The 13,733-nt window shown below is 37.2% G+C and overlaps 1 protein-coding gene and 1 non-coding gene across 6 annotated transcripts in view; one reads left to right on the top strand and one right to left on the bottom strand.

Moving 5' to 3' along the window:
- Window positions 1-230: 230 nt before the first annotated feature.
- The window catches only part of DDX6 (DEAD-box helicase 6), a 36,458-nt gene continuing 22,955 nt past the window's right edge, over window positions 231-13,733 (bottom strand). For 4 of the 5 annotated variants that reach the window (XM_040483225.1, XM_040483224.1, XM_040483223.1 and 1 more), the window contains exons 8-14: window positions 13,467-13,589; window positions 12,853-12,981; window positions 11,507-11,623; window positions 10,071-10,134; window positions 6,866-6,967; window positions 5,885-6,094; window positions 231-4,648 (exon numbers count right to left, since the gene is read on the bottom strand). In XM_040483225.1, coding sequence (XP_040339159.1) covers window positions 5,919-6,094; window positions 6,866-6,967; window positions 10,071-10,134; window positions 11,507-11,623; window positions 12,853-12,981; window positions 13,467-13,589 — 711 coding nt within the window. In that variant the 3' untranslated portion in view covers window positions 231-4,648; window positions 5,885-5,918. The remainder of the gene's footprint in view (window positions 4,649-5,884; window positions 6,095-6,865; window positions 6,968-10,070; window positions 10,135-11,506; window positions 11,624-12,852; window positions 12,982-13,466; window positions 13,590-13,733) is intronic. The other variant, XM_040483227.1, reaches the window with a different exon arrangement.
- Window positions 9,099-9,183, top strand: TRNAR-GCG (transfer RNA arginine (anticodon GCG)). Its single transcript has one exon. It is a non-coding gene; the product is annotated as a tRNA-Arg (tRNA).

The raw sequence follows: 13,733 nt of genomic DNA on the forward strand, positions 1-13,733 counted from the left end.
ATCTTGGTTCGGTTTAGGTAACGAGAACTGAAAAACTGAAATGAAGATGGTAGACGTTTTCTACGCTGAATGAGGGTGCCCACTCAGATTTTATTCAACTGGGCTTACAGAAGTAGTGCTGGGAATGTCTTAACACCACATCATGTGAATTACTTTAGTAAAATGTTCTCAAATGCAAGCTTCCTAAACACACACACACACACACACACACACACACACACACACACACATTTGGAGTTCCAGTGGGCTTTTATTGAGATAAATTAACAAAAACCAAGATTTTATCAACCATTTTTTTCTGAACCTTCTAAACTCAGCAGAGACTCTGGTCCATATATGTGTACATACAACATAACACATCCCAACAAAAACAGAGTCCCACTGGAACATTTGCCAATTAACAAAAAGCCAATTTTCCCTTTCCCCGAATGTTTTCAAAATTTTGAGTCCCCACTGTTCACTTCTCAGTGGAACTGGTCCCTTGTGGCTAGGGACATTAGAATTCCATTCCATTTTTACTGAACAAAAAAATATTTTTTCAAGTTTTAGTTTTGTTTCAAAAAAGGGAAGTGACTTTGTTTTCTCCAGGCACCCCTCCCACACAACCACTGGTTAAAATACAGTAGCCTGTATCTTAATAACCCAGCCCCTACCCCCTCCCTTTCCCTGCCCAGTATTGTCTACTGGAGAATTTAAACACACTTCTGCTGGAATCTGTCAGCTGTGGAGGGGCAGAGTCCAGGTGCCAGGCTAGCTCCCTCTAACCTCATGAACTGTTATAACCTTTGGACACTTAACCCTTTACCCCAAAGATGAGTTTTTAGACCAGAGATTTTTCTTTGGGAGTTTTAAAAAGCAATTCTTAAGGATATAAAGTAGGATACAAGCTCACCAAAGTCCACTTAAGTTCACCTAAAAGTTGACTGACTTCAGCTCCCATGAAGCCAAAATTTTGCTGGACAAAAGTGTTTTGTCACAAAATGATTCCACAGTAACAATTTTTAACATACACAGAACGTTGAAAAAAGTAGCAAATTAAAATAACATGGCTTAGTTCCCCCAAAATTATTTCATCTTTTTTTACTCATCTATAAGGTCAGGAGTGTGGCTAAAGGCCATTTCTGATGAGGTTATGAGCTTCCAAAGTGTTTCTAAATCCTTAGTGCAGACACCCTCCCTTTTGGGACATAGTAACCTCCCTCCCACCCCTATTAAAAAAAAAAAAAAAAAAAAAAAAAAGAAAAAGAAAAAAAAAAAAACTAAACAAAGTGATCAGAATGAGATGTTTTGATTCCAACCAATTTACACTCAAGGCTTTGTGCTGAATTGTCTGGTTCTGACCCAAGCATGATGGTATCAAACACAAAGCACACAGCAAAGGAAAGATGCTCCCATCTCATTCTGAAAAAAATAATATTGATAACCAATTGCCTCCCCCCTCCCTCCAGCCACTGGGACCCACTCATATGATGATGCTGGGACCAACTTGAAAATAATTAAGAGACATATTTAGATTTCCTTCTCCCTTAACTTCTTCCCATGGGAGATCATTTTAGAATAAGTTTATTCCATTCCCAAAGGAAAGCCAAGAAAGTTTCTCCATCAAAATATACGGGAAGAGAAAAACAGGCCCAGAGGCATCAAGGTGTGTAATGATCCATAAACCATTACACAACTACTACACCACAGGCAAAACCATGAGTTGGACATAATTTAAGTATTAAAAATAGGGAAGTCTCATTCAAATGAACCACTGGAAAAAAAATACCGCCATTACTTAAAACAGCCAATATTGGAAAGAACACAAAAACAATTTCCAGTAACAATACCCCTTAATAGCCCGGGGGGTGGAGGGGTGTTAAAAAAAAAAAAAAAAAAAAAAAAAAAAAAAAAAAGGAGACTAGGCTTTGACCTAGTCTTTAGAGCATCTTTCCATTTAGCAATTCCTATTCAAGAGTCAAGCACCAAAACTGGACAGCTGCCTCTACAGGACTGTGTCCAATAGTGGTGTCCCAGATAGTTTAAGTGCCACTCCTCATCAGAGGCTATATACTTCAGTAATACTTTCAGTTAAGTCTGTGCTTTAAGAGGGACCCACAGGCATGTGGCACCAGGCACAGTCTGAGGATGGCAAAGGAGACTGCGCAGTTTGTTGTCACCCACACACTCTCTAGCGAGATACCAATTTGCATTTACAAGCTTTTCTTCTATAATGAATGATCCCTCTTATCTCGCCAGAGGTGGGGGAGAAAGAGAGAGCTGCATCAGTACAAGGACAAGATTTTTTGGTCAAAAGTTGATGCCTTCTAAATTCCCTCCCCCCACCCCTCCCCGGAAGAAAAGGATTCCTTAATTAGGGTTTGTATTTAGTAACCAACATTGGCTGGAAAGAACATAGCTTGGATACCAAATATTTGAGCATATTCTTTTTGGGGTTTGTACTGTGCAGCTCTTGCTACAGTTTTTTTAAGGAGTTAGGGCTATGTCTGATCAGGAGGCATCTGCAGGATTTTGATCCTAAGGAGTTTTGGGTGAGTCACAAATAGTTTTGCTTAGAACTAGGCAAGAGTCAAAAAAAAAAAAAGCAACTTTGAATAATTGATTTCTTTACCCAGATGAGTTAAGCATGAAAGCGTATGCAGGATTTATCTTGTAATATTTTAGGGTCTGGAAAAAAATGCAGTATGGAAATCAGATTTTTTTCATATTATTTTTTTGCTTTTTTTTAAAACCCTAGATGCCTCCTGACTGACCTAGTACACTGGGTTAAAAGGGAATTAAAAACATTAAAAAAAAAAAAGTTCACTGGTTTTGATTCATCTCACTCCTTTTGCCTGGAGATCAGGCCAAACATCAAGCATGTTGGGAGGGGCACAATTTAAAGCAACACTATTAACTGTAAAGCATTTGCCAGCAATTTACAATGCAAAATGACAGATAATTCTTGTCACAAAGCAAGAGGATGGCAAGCAGCTTTCTGTAGCGTGAAAGTTAACAGCTCTCAGGAGTTGCCCATTCCTGGAAGTTTATGTATCAAGGTGGGCGGAGGGCAACACACTTACAGAGTATAGGAAGTGATCCAGAGAAAGTAAGCTCCAGAACTGCTAACGTTACCAAAGCTGGTACTGGCTAGTATTCTGAAATGCAAATCCATGCTTTGTACATACACTGCTCAGACACTGCCACTCAACTGAATCCCCACACTGCAAGGGAGATTAATCTTTGTCCCCTTTTGCTGAGCTTGAAAAGTTCCTCAAACTTTTTTTTAAGAAGGGGGAAGAAGCACAATCAGAGAGAGCTTCTCAAAACTAGCATCTTGAATCAGAGGTTTTTGAGGTTTCCTTGCTCTCTCTCGCAGGTGTTCTCCAAAGGTATCAGATGATACAGTGTGGCAGCAAACAGTGAATCCCAGACTTCTGGGTCCCTCTTCCAACACAGGGTCCCCACAGAGGTCTGCTCTCTACAGCAAGAGGCCAAAAGTACTTTTTAGAATTTAGTGTTGCGGAAAACTGAGCCCCTCTCATCTTTAGCTGCTCCCATAATCACTCTAATCCCCTTAATCCCAGCAACCTTCATCCAAAAAAAAAATATATATATATGTATATATATATATGAACCCAGAAAAAAACTTATTTACAAAGTTTATACAAGTATACACACCCAATTTTCTATGGGACACGCTCTGCCACAGAGGAAAGAGGGTCAAGGCTCTGACATGTCTACACATCAAGTGCCATAACTGCTAATGGAAGCGTATGTAAACCAGTCTTTAGTGTTCTGCTATAGAGCACAAAGGCGTGTCATATGGCTCCTGCAATGATAGACTGCTCTTTCCTTTGGGAGCGATGATGTTGGAATCTACTCAGCCCAGAAGAAATTTTTACTTGGGATTGTTTTTTTTTTTTTAAATACATGTATTTACAGTGCGGATGAACTGCAGTTGCATATCAACTCCTCCACATAAACAAAAAGAAAATGGTGTTTAACATTACTAATATGTTTCATCTTCCAGCCCTGGGCTTGAGTACTGGGTAAAAAGGGAAGGGAGAGACTTCAACTTGAAACCAAAATGAAAAGACAAAAAATTTTTAAAAGATAGGAAAAAGAAAAAAGAAAAAAAGCAAAGAATTACTATGTTGATTCCTTGGGCTGTGTCTAAAAGATGATACTCTGAATGGTCTCATAGCATAAGGCACTTCGCACAAATAAGTAATAAGCTCTTCAGGCTTAAAAAACGGATGAGTAATTAGGGAGAAGTTGAAATGCACTCAAGAGTCAGCTGTTGGAGAATTTTGAAATTGTAGACAAGCTTGTGTGTTCATCAAGATTCTTCTCTTGTTAGGGTTTCTCCCCTTCTCTTCTTTCTCCTCCTTCCTTGTCCCCCTTCCCCAGAAAACATTTTTTAAAAACCAGCAGTTAGTGCAACTAATGTTCAGTCAGCACACAGTGCAAACAAGTGGAACAAAAAAGGTAAATTCCTTCTTTTCAGCTTTTTCTCTTCACCAGTTAAAAAAAGAAAAAATGTCTGAGCTCTTTTAAGTCTTCATAGTTCCAAAATAAAAGAAGATGAAAAACCCACAAAGAGAAGAGCATCCCCCCCAAACGATGTGTCACAGATCCAAACGAGCCTTCTGTAGTTTGTCAAAGCCTAAAGAAAGAAGGAAGAAACCTAAAATTAACTTTTGTGAAAGCAACGAACTAGGGTACCTACTTTTTCACAATCTCCATCCCAAATGCTCTTAGTAGCTTCTACTGAGCCTGTGCCTCCCACAGAATCCATTTAGGATGAAGGAATTTCTGCTAGGCATCCCAGAGATAGAATGAGAGCCTGAAAGTTCTGGTATCCAAAACAAATAAAATCAAGAATTTTTTTTTTTTTAACCTTCCACGAACTCAACAGCCTACCAATACACCAGCAAACATTGCCTACTTCTAGGTTTGCCTGAGGGCTTTGTGTTTGACATTTCAATTAAGGAGGGGAGGGGAAAGAAAGACTAAAGCGAAGAGAGGATCTTAGAAACTTAAAAATAACAGGTAAAAGGTTTATTGCTAATTTGGAAACAATCATCTCTCAAATCAGATTTTCCTTACAAAAAACCCTGCAAAATAGCCTATATTCCTTTATGTTGAGCTTTCTTTTGAGCATCAGTATTAGAGCCTGATAGTTGATAGTCATCAAACAATGAAATGAAATGGTGCAGGAAACCAGAGTAGGCAGTTAAAAAAAAAGACAATTATCCTCACAGCCTGATTACACATTTGGCAATGAGGCAGTGTAGGTAATTTAACCTGATTTATTAAGGAGGTGCCTGGGTGGCTCAGTTAGTTAAGCGGCCAACTTAGGGCCAGGTCATGATCTCACTCGGTTCATGAGTTCGAGCCCCATGTCGGGCTCTGTGCTGACAGCCTGGAGCCTGCCTCAGATTCTGGGTCTCCCTCTCTCTCTGCCCCTCCCCTGCTCACATGCACACACTCTCTCTCAAAAATAAACATAAAAAAAAATTTTTTAACCTGATTTATTAAGGTGGCCAGTAGAAATTAAGAGTGATGCTAACAACAGAGAGATGACTGAGTGATAGGAAAGACAAGAAATATTTTCATATTCAAACTGCTAAAAAAGATTCTTTGCTTTCATTATTTTGGAAGTATGGATTTGTCTTAAGTACTCCTCATATATCACATTACACAGGAAGACTGCATTCAAGAACAGCATTTACAGATTCTCTAATGAGACCACAACTTCACCCAAGCAACAGGTCCCAGTTTATTTATTTATGCCAACCGGTGTTTTACTCTATCATTGTTATTATATGTAGCGCCACATCAGATTTTCCCCAGGAAAGAGGATTTTGGTTTCTTTCTTTTCTTTAAACATTACACTCACTTAGCTACTGTTCTGTCAGGTACGCACATGCTTGTTAAGGTTTCTCATCTTCTACAGGCTCGCTATGGTATTCTGCCACATACAGACTCTTGTCAATGTTGCTTGGGATCGGTTTAATTTCTGTTCCCAGCTGCTCCTCAATACTTTTCAGGTTGAAGCGATCATCATATGTGATCAAGTTGATGGCTAAGCCAAGATGACCAAAGCGACCTAAAGAAAAACAGTTTTTAATAAAAATGAGTTAAATATGAGAATCAATGTGTGCACGCAAGTCTATTAGTGGCAAAACCATACAGGACTGTTTTTGTTCACTGCCACTGTGAGTGTACGAAACCACTTATGGTCTCATACACACATTACAACTTTGTTTCACGCCCTAAGTAGTACCCTCATTTACCTTTTTCAAATGACAAAACAGATGTTCATTTATGTCAAAAGTTGCCACAAAACATCAACAGTAGTTTGCACCACCTGAGAAAAGCATGCCTCTCATGCTTTATATATATATATATATATACATATATATATATATATATATGCTTAAATTTTCCCTCACCTTAAGCACATATAAAGTTATTTTAACTTTTCTTAAATGCTCTAGAATAGAAATCAGTTTTAAATATCAAACAACTAAATTAGTTTTAATTCACTGTTCTCACTGCTAGTATACTCTATTTCACAAAAGAACAGAATTTAGTGATTACACTTCTCAAAACACTTCCATGAAGAACATCTTCCTGGGGTGCCTGGGTGGCTCAGTCGGTTGAGCGTCCGACTTCGGCCCAGGTCATGATCTCGCGGTCCGTGGGTTCGAGCCCCGCATTGGGCTCTGTGCTGACAGCTCAGAGCCCGGAGCCTGTTTCGGATTCTGTGTCTCCCTCTCTCTGACCCTCCCCTGTTCATACTCTGTCTCTCTCTGTCTCAAAAATAAATAAACATTAAAAAAAAAAAAAAAAAGAAGAACATCTTCCTTTTCCTCACCTGATCTTCCAATACGATGGAGATAGGTCTCTGCCAGCTTTGGGAAGTCAAAGTTTATTACCACATTCACAGCTTGTATATCAATACCTCGGGTAAACAAATCTTAAAAAAGAAAGAGAGAATCTCCATTATATCTTACAATTTAAGCATGTTTCTTGGTACCACAATACTCTTTAACATGTCTTTCTAGTGCAACCTAAGTTCTAATTCATTAGGTATTTTAAATGTACTTGCAAATTACTAGCATTATCTTTACTGCACATTATCATAAATAATTTTCTGCTAGACAAGTTACCTTTTCCTAAGTCCCATAAATTTTTTTTTGAAACGGTGTTAAGGTAACTGCAAATGCAGGAAGAGATCAGAATGACTGTTAAGCTACAAACTCATTATAAATGAGTCTCAGGAGTAACCAGTAATTTTTAGTATTCAATCAAGATCAAAATAGATTAACCAAGAATACTTTGAAAAGACGAGATAAGCCACTAAGAGTAATTACTTACACTTTTAGAATTCATTCATCTCATTCTAAGTGATTCACAAGTCTGAGGTTAGCGCCAAGGCCACACCTTCTCTTTTCTAGTTCCCCAATTACTACGCTAATTTAGGCTATGAAAACTACAAGTAGAAACAATTACAATAGACTAATAACTAGGTTTTAGGGCTTCTATCAGTTCCACACTCCAAAATAATCCACAATGGTGACTACGGTTTCCAAAATACCACTTTGAATTTGTAACTCATTAATTTGCCTCTGGATAAAATGTAAGACTGACATACAAGGTCCTCCACCCTACACGTGTTGATCCTAATATACTTCTCTAACACATGTCCTCAAACCCCCTCCATGAAATTCATCCACTTATCTTTCCTTAAATGCATGTTCTTGAAGCCATCTATGGATCATGTTTTATACCAGTCCCCTAACTGAAAACTCCTTATTCAAGTCTAAAACTTATATAGTTTATGAAGCCAGTTAAAATTCCAGCTCTTCTCAGATCACCACAGCTAATTAATTTCCCTTCCTATGAAAATTTAGGACTTTTTTCCTACACACACCTCACATTTGCAAATTACCTTTACCCCCTTGAAGACCCAACCCAAAGCCTGTTTTAATAAAGTTTTACTGCCACAGGACCATGCCTGTGTGTTTATGTACTGTTTAAGGGTGTTTTTAAGCTAGAATGGCAGAGCTGAGTAACTTGTTTCAGAGACCTTATGGTATACGAGGTCTAAAATACCTACTATCTGGCACTTTAAAGAAAAAGGTTGCAGGGCCTGCTTTAGACTCTCAAGGTTGTTTATCTTTTTTACCTCTGATTAAACCATTGGTCCTTGAAATAAAGAGTGATACTTCGCATGTATTTATACACTTTGTACACATACGTTATTCAGTACTTAATGACATTAAACACTCTTCTGTTTTCTGTCTGCACATGCTGAATTTGCTTAACAACTCTCAACATTTCACCAGTGAACTAGTTCCTTTTCTACATTATAGGTTCCCCAAGGGCAGGGAGTATGTGTGTATATATCTGAAAATTTTTAATTATGGTAAAATAGACATAAAACTGAGGAGTAATATTTTTCCAGCACCAACTAACTAAATACCTGGCAGAATATTGGTTGAATATCAAAAACTATTTTTGAATAAATAAAACACATATTTGTTCAGAATTTGGTTTAAAGCATTCTCATTTTACAGATTAAAAAAAAGGCATAAAAGAAAAGCATGACTTGTCCAAGGTCGTATGATTACAGGTTAAAAAGGGTAGGACTTGAACCCTAATCTTAAAATTCTAAAAGTCTATGCTTCAATTTTGTGTCAGCCTCTCTCTCTGCCCCTCCCCTGCTCACGCTCTCTTTCTCTCTCTCAAAAACAAACCAACATTAAAAAAAATTTTTAAATAAAAATAAAAATTCTAGAAGTCTAATATCCTTTCCATTTATTTCAATATAAAGGTTAGAATTGCTGGTAAAGTAAACACACATGTATTAATTCACAGCTGTATTGTTAGACATAAGACAGAAAAAGGTAAACTGGAAGCACCAAGGATACCTGATAGTCTTTTTTTGGTTCTTGTAGATTAGCAAATTCAATATTCCGTTAGTAAAAATTTGGAGTTTATTTCTAGAGCAGCATTTTAACAAATTCAAATTGTGAACTACTCTACATTTTGATCTGGATGATAGTTGTATGGGTGTATACATATGCAAAAAGTCACTGGGGGGTGCCTGGATGGCTCAGTCGGTTGAGTGTCTGACTGCGGCTCAGATCATGATTTCGTGGTTCGTGGGTTCGAGCCCCGCATCAGGCTCTGTGCTGACAGCTCAGAGCCTGCAGCCGGCTTCCGATTCTGTCTCTGGCTCTCTCTGCCCCTCCCTCACTTGTGCTCTGTCTCTAAAATAAATATTAAAAAAAATTTTTTAGATGTAAAAAAAAGTCACTGAATGATATCCTTACAATTACTGTATTTCTCTGTGTATGTGTACCTCAATTACAGAAAAAAGTCCTTGGGCCGCCTGATTTGTGGGTTCAGGCTCCACATCACGTTCTGTGCTGACAGCTCGGAGCCTGGAGCCTGCTCCAGATTCTGTGTCTCCCTCTCTGTCTGCCCCTCCCCTGCTGTCTCTCTCTCTCAAAATTAAGCACTAAAAAAAAATTTTTTTTTAAATCCAGATTCTTCTCTACCCAGAAGCCTAGTTTAGATGATTAATCTCATACCAATACTAAGATTGTACTTCCAGTGTAGAGATGGAAGGATACTCATTGTCTGTTCTGAATGTCCACCTGGCGGCCGAGTTGAAGTTCAGTACACTAAATATACACCAAAATATAGACTAGTCTGTTTCTGGCCAAAAAATTAAGAGGCCACAGTAAATAATTTCCAAAACATAGTTTCTTAATGTTAATTTATTTTGCATGTACTACATACATCTCATTCCTGTATGCTAAGGTTATTCAGAAAACACACAAATTCCACAACTGTTTAAAACACAGACATGAGGTATGAGCGCCAACAAGTGTTCTGCAGTTTCAGATATGGAAACTAGTTTCAGGAATTAAGCTCATTTCAACTTCAGAAATTCCAGAAATGGTATTAGGGTGAGCTGAACTCTGTCACAGACTCTGATGGAAGATATGGATAGAGAAAGCAGAGCAGAACTAAAGAGAAAACCAAGGGGTAAATACGGAAATACTTACCAGTGCAAACAAGATTGCGGCATAAGCCATTTCGGAAATCATGAAATACACGATTTCGATGTTCCTAGGAACAAAGTAATGCACTTGGTTTGTTTAAATCTCATACACATAACCCTAATTTTAATTTCTCCTATCCAAACAGTTTAGTATACCCGAAATTTACACAAATGAGAGAGGAGCCAATTCAAAACCCCTAAGTTAAAAACAAAAGATAAAAAAGTTAACCATATATTAGTTTCCCATGGGAATTAATAAGCAACTAAAACATATTTTAATACGTATCTTCATGTACCATTTATCTTAACTCTTAAGGGTATTTTTTATCTTTTTTTGCTGGGTTTTAAGCAACAATTTTCACCATGTTTTTGTGTATATATTTTTTCAATGTTTCAAACAGAAAATGACAGAAGTTTGGCCTGATCTAAACATCTACTACTTGTCTTTTGAGTTACCTGTATACAAAAACAAAAATTTACTTTTCAATTAAAATACAAAAGTGAAAACACATACATAATGACTCTAAAAAAAGTGAAATAAATCTATCATCTGGCAAACTCATCTTTCCTTTCATTCAAAGCAACATTTTTCCAGTTGGAAATATTCTCTACACCTTAATACATTCATTTCCTGTGACAATTTCTAATATTAGGGTCCACATGATGATATCTGATCCATTTTCAAGCTGCTTTGAAAACCGTATGTGTGCTGATTAACTTAAGCTCTTAATCTGTTAGTCTACAGGAACTGCTTTCTTTCACAAAATTTCACAATGTTTAATTAGCAGACACACAAAAATCTTATTTTTATAGTTCTGCATTTCTTTAAACTCTTGATTTAGTTCTAAAATTTAGAGATTGTGCCCTTAAGGCAAACAGTGAAGAAAAACATAAGGGCTGAGGTACATAAATTAAAAATCTAGAGCAGTGTTATCCAATAGAACCTTCTGCAATGATGGAAGTGTTCTATATCTGTACTTTCTAAAACTGTAGTTGCTAGTCACATGTAACATGGCACTTAAAATGTGGTTAGTGTGACAGAGAAACTAAATTTTAAACTTTAATTTTAACTCCTTTAATTGCCAAATGTGACTAGTGGTTACTGTATTAAACAGTGCAAATCTGCATTACCTGGGAAAGGGAGTAAAATCTCATATTTGTATCATGCTCAATAGTTTACAATAGTTACTCATTTATAAACTCATTTATAAACTATCTCCATCTTCCTAACAACCTTGTGAGGGAAGAGTGTGAATACCATGTTTTATAGCCAGAAAACTGAATCACGGAGGTCACAATGAAAGGTCCCTTGCTTACTAAGGAATAATTCATTCTTATGTTTAGGACATATGGAGGAGCATTAAAACAAAAAACAGAATCCAAGAAATACTTAGAAAAAGATTTTAAAAATCCGCACACAAGTTCCAGTTTTATACTCACCTGCCTCATTTTAGCATGGATATAGAAGCAAGAATAACCCAGTTGAGAAATCTTCTTGGCTAGCAATTCAACTCGCTGAGAGGAGTTACAGAAAATGATCGACTGGTTTATCTGAAGCTAAAGGGAAAAAAAAAAAAAGATACGAGAAAGAAAAACAAAAACTTTCACTTTACTTTGCCAAATCTTGAAAATAGTGACCGACAGATGTTAAAAATACGGTCTAAGACTTAGAATCTCATGACACAACAGAGATGCAAAACTGTAAAAATCATCAAGACTAAAACACATTCAATTCTCATTATATGCAATAATTATGTTCTATAAAGTTGCCACAAACACTGGATATGTGAAAAAAACAAAAAATACTGAACACGTGAATACAAAACCACTGCTCCCAGGAGAGATAAAGGATTAGGTTCCTGTGAGCCTCTAGTCACATCTTTTTCACCAATCCATCAACAGATAATCTTATGTGTGTTGCTATTCAAAGACCCCTTATTTACTCATGGCCAACAGTGTAACTCCTGCCTGGCTGTAAAGAGTTTATCCAATACACATTTTCTCTGCAAGGCACATCAGTTTTCTTGTGCTTAGGAGCGACAGAGAGCACTAAGCTTACGAGCCATTTAAAACTGTGAAACAGGGGCGCCTGGGTGGCTCAGACGGTTAAGCGTCCGACTTCGGCTCAGGTCATGATCTCGCGGTTTGTGAGTTCAGGCCCCGCGTTGGGCTCTGTGCTGACAGCTCAGAGCCTGGAGCCTGTTTCAGATTCTGTGTCTCCCTCTCTCTCTGACCCTCCCCTGTTCATGCTCTGTCTCCCTCTGTCTCAAAAATAAATAAATGCTAATAAATAAATAAATAAATAAAACCATGAAATAAACAAAAACCAAAACATTAAAATGCAAAAAACGTGGCATTAATGTGGCACAGACTACAAGAAAGACAAGTATGAGAGCTGAAATAAGAAGGCAGTGTGTCACCTTGTTCAATCTCAGTTGGGATTATGCACAACTGCTGTTATTTTCCATTGTACTACTAGTATCCACAAATGACTTCAGTAGCACGTGCGTATTGATCACAAGTTACAAATAAATTTTGGGGAGCAGCCAAATTTGCAAATACAGAATATGCAGATAATGAGAGCAACTATAAAATCAAGGTCAAATTATTTTAGGATTTAATTAAAAGTACCTTTGACATCATACTGTATCAACTTCAGATCAACAACCCAAACTACCTTTTAAGAAAAAGCTGTGGACTGTTTTTTACGTTGAGAATGGTAGGAAAAATAGACACAACTGTTTAATTGGGGTTATAATATTCAGTAGCTGAAGCCCATTACTTACCCTGGAGAAAAGTGTGTTGAGGCAGTGTACTTTTTGGCGCTCAGTTACATAGGCATAGTACTGGGTTACTCCCTTCAAAGTTAGTTCCTCCATCAGGTTAATCTCATAGGGTTTCTGCAAATGGGAATTCTGAAAAAAAGAAGAGTCATATAATTCAATGAAAGCAGAGTGTATCTCTGGAACTCAAAATATACCTTACAATTTTCTGATAAAACTATCGCTTTAAAGGGATGCAGATCTCTTCTCTTCAAAGTATACATAATCTATGATGGAAACAAGTTACCATATAATGGAAGATCTAACATTCAGATATGTAGCTAAGTTCCTATTTTGTGCTTTGTATATAGGATCACACTATAATCAATTTATCCAGTATCAATGATTATATGTCAGCCTGACACCAAACGCTAAGTGAATAATTTAATCAAATTACTATTACAACTAAAAAAATAAGTTAATTTATGCACAACAAATCTTAACTGATCAGCTGATGAAAAAGCCAACAACTTGAAACAATCAGCATAACGTAGAGACTGATTACAGGATGTAATTATGAATAAAGGTATACTTGTGGGCAACAGAATGGCACTGCTTCCATGTAGATTTATACTCACCATGAACTTCTGTACACTAAGAGGAAAAGTAGCGGAGTATAATAAAATCTGTCTGTTTTTAGGTAGCGTGAGAATAATATCCTCCATTATCTGCACAAAATCCTGTGACAGCAACTTATCTGCCTGCAGTACAAAGAAAAGACAATTTCAAAAACAATTAGTGTTTAAGGTCTTTGGTTAGTAAGGCATCATCCAAGAGCATTCATGTAATACTCCTGGTTGTAAAACAGTAAATTCTCTAACATCATCCAGTCCGATGGCACCAAG

Source organism: Herpailurus yagouaroundi, unplaced genomic scaffold (assembly GCF_014898765.1).
Source record: "Herpailurus yagouaroundi ecotype Mexico unplaced genomic scaffold, PumYag 161, whole genome shotgun sequence".
Taxonomy (NCBI): Eukaryota; Metazoa; Chordata; class Mammalia; order Carnivora; family Felidae; genus Herpailurus; species Herpailurus yagouaroundi.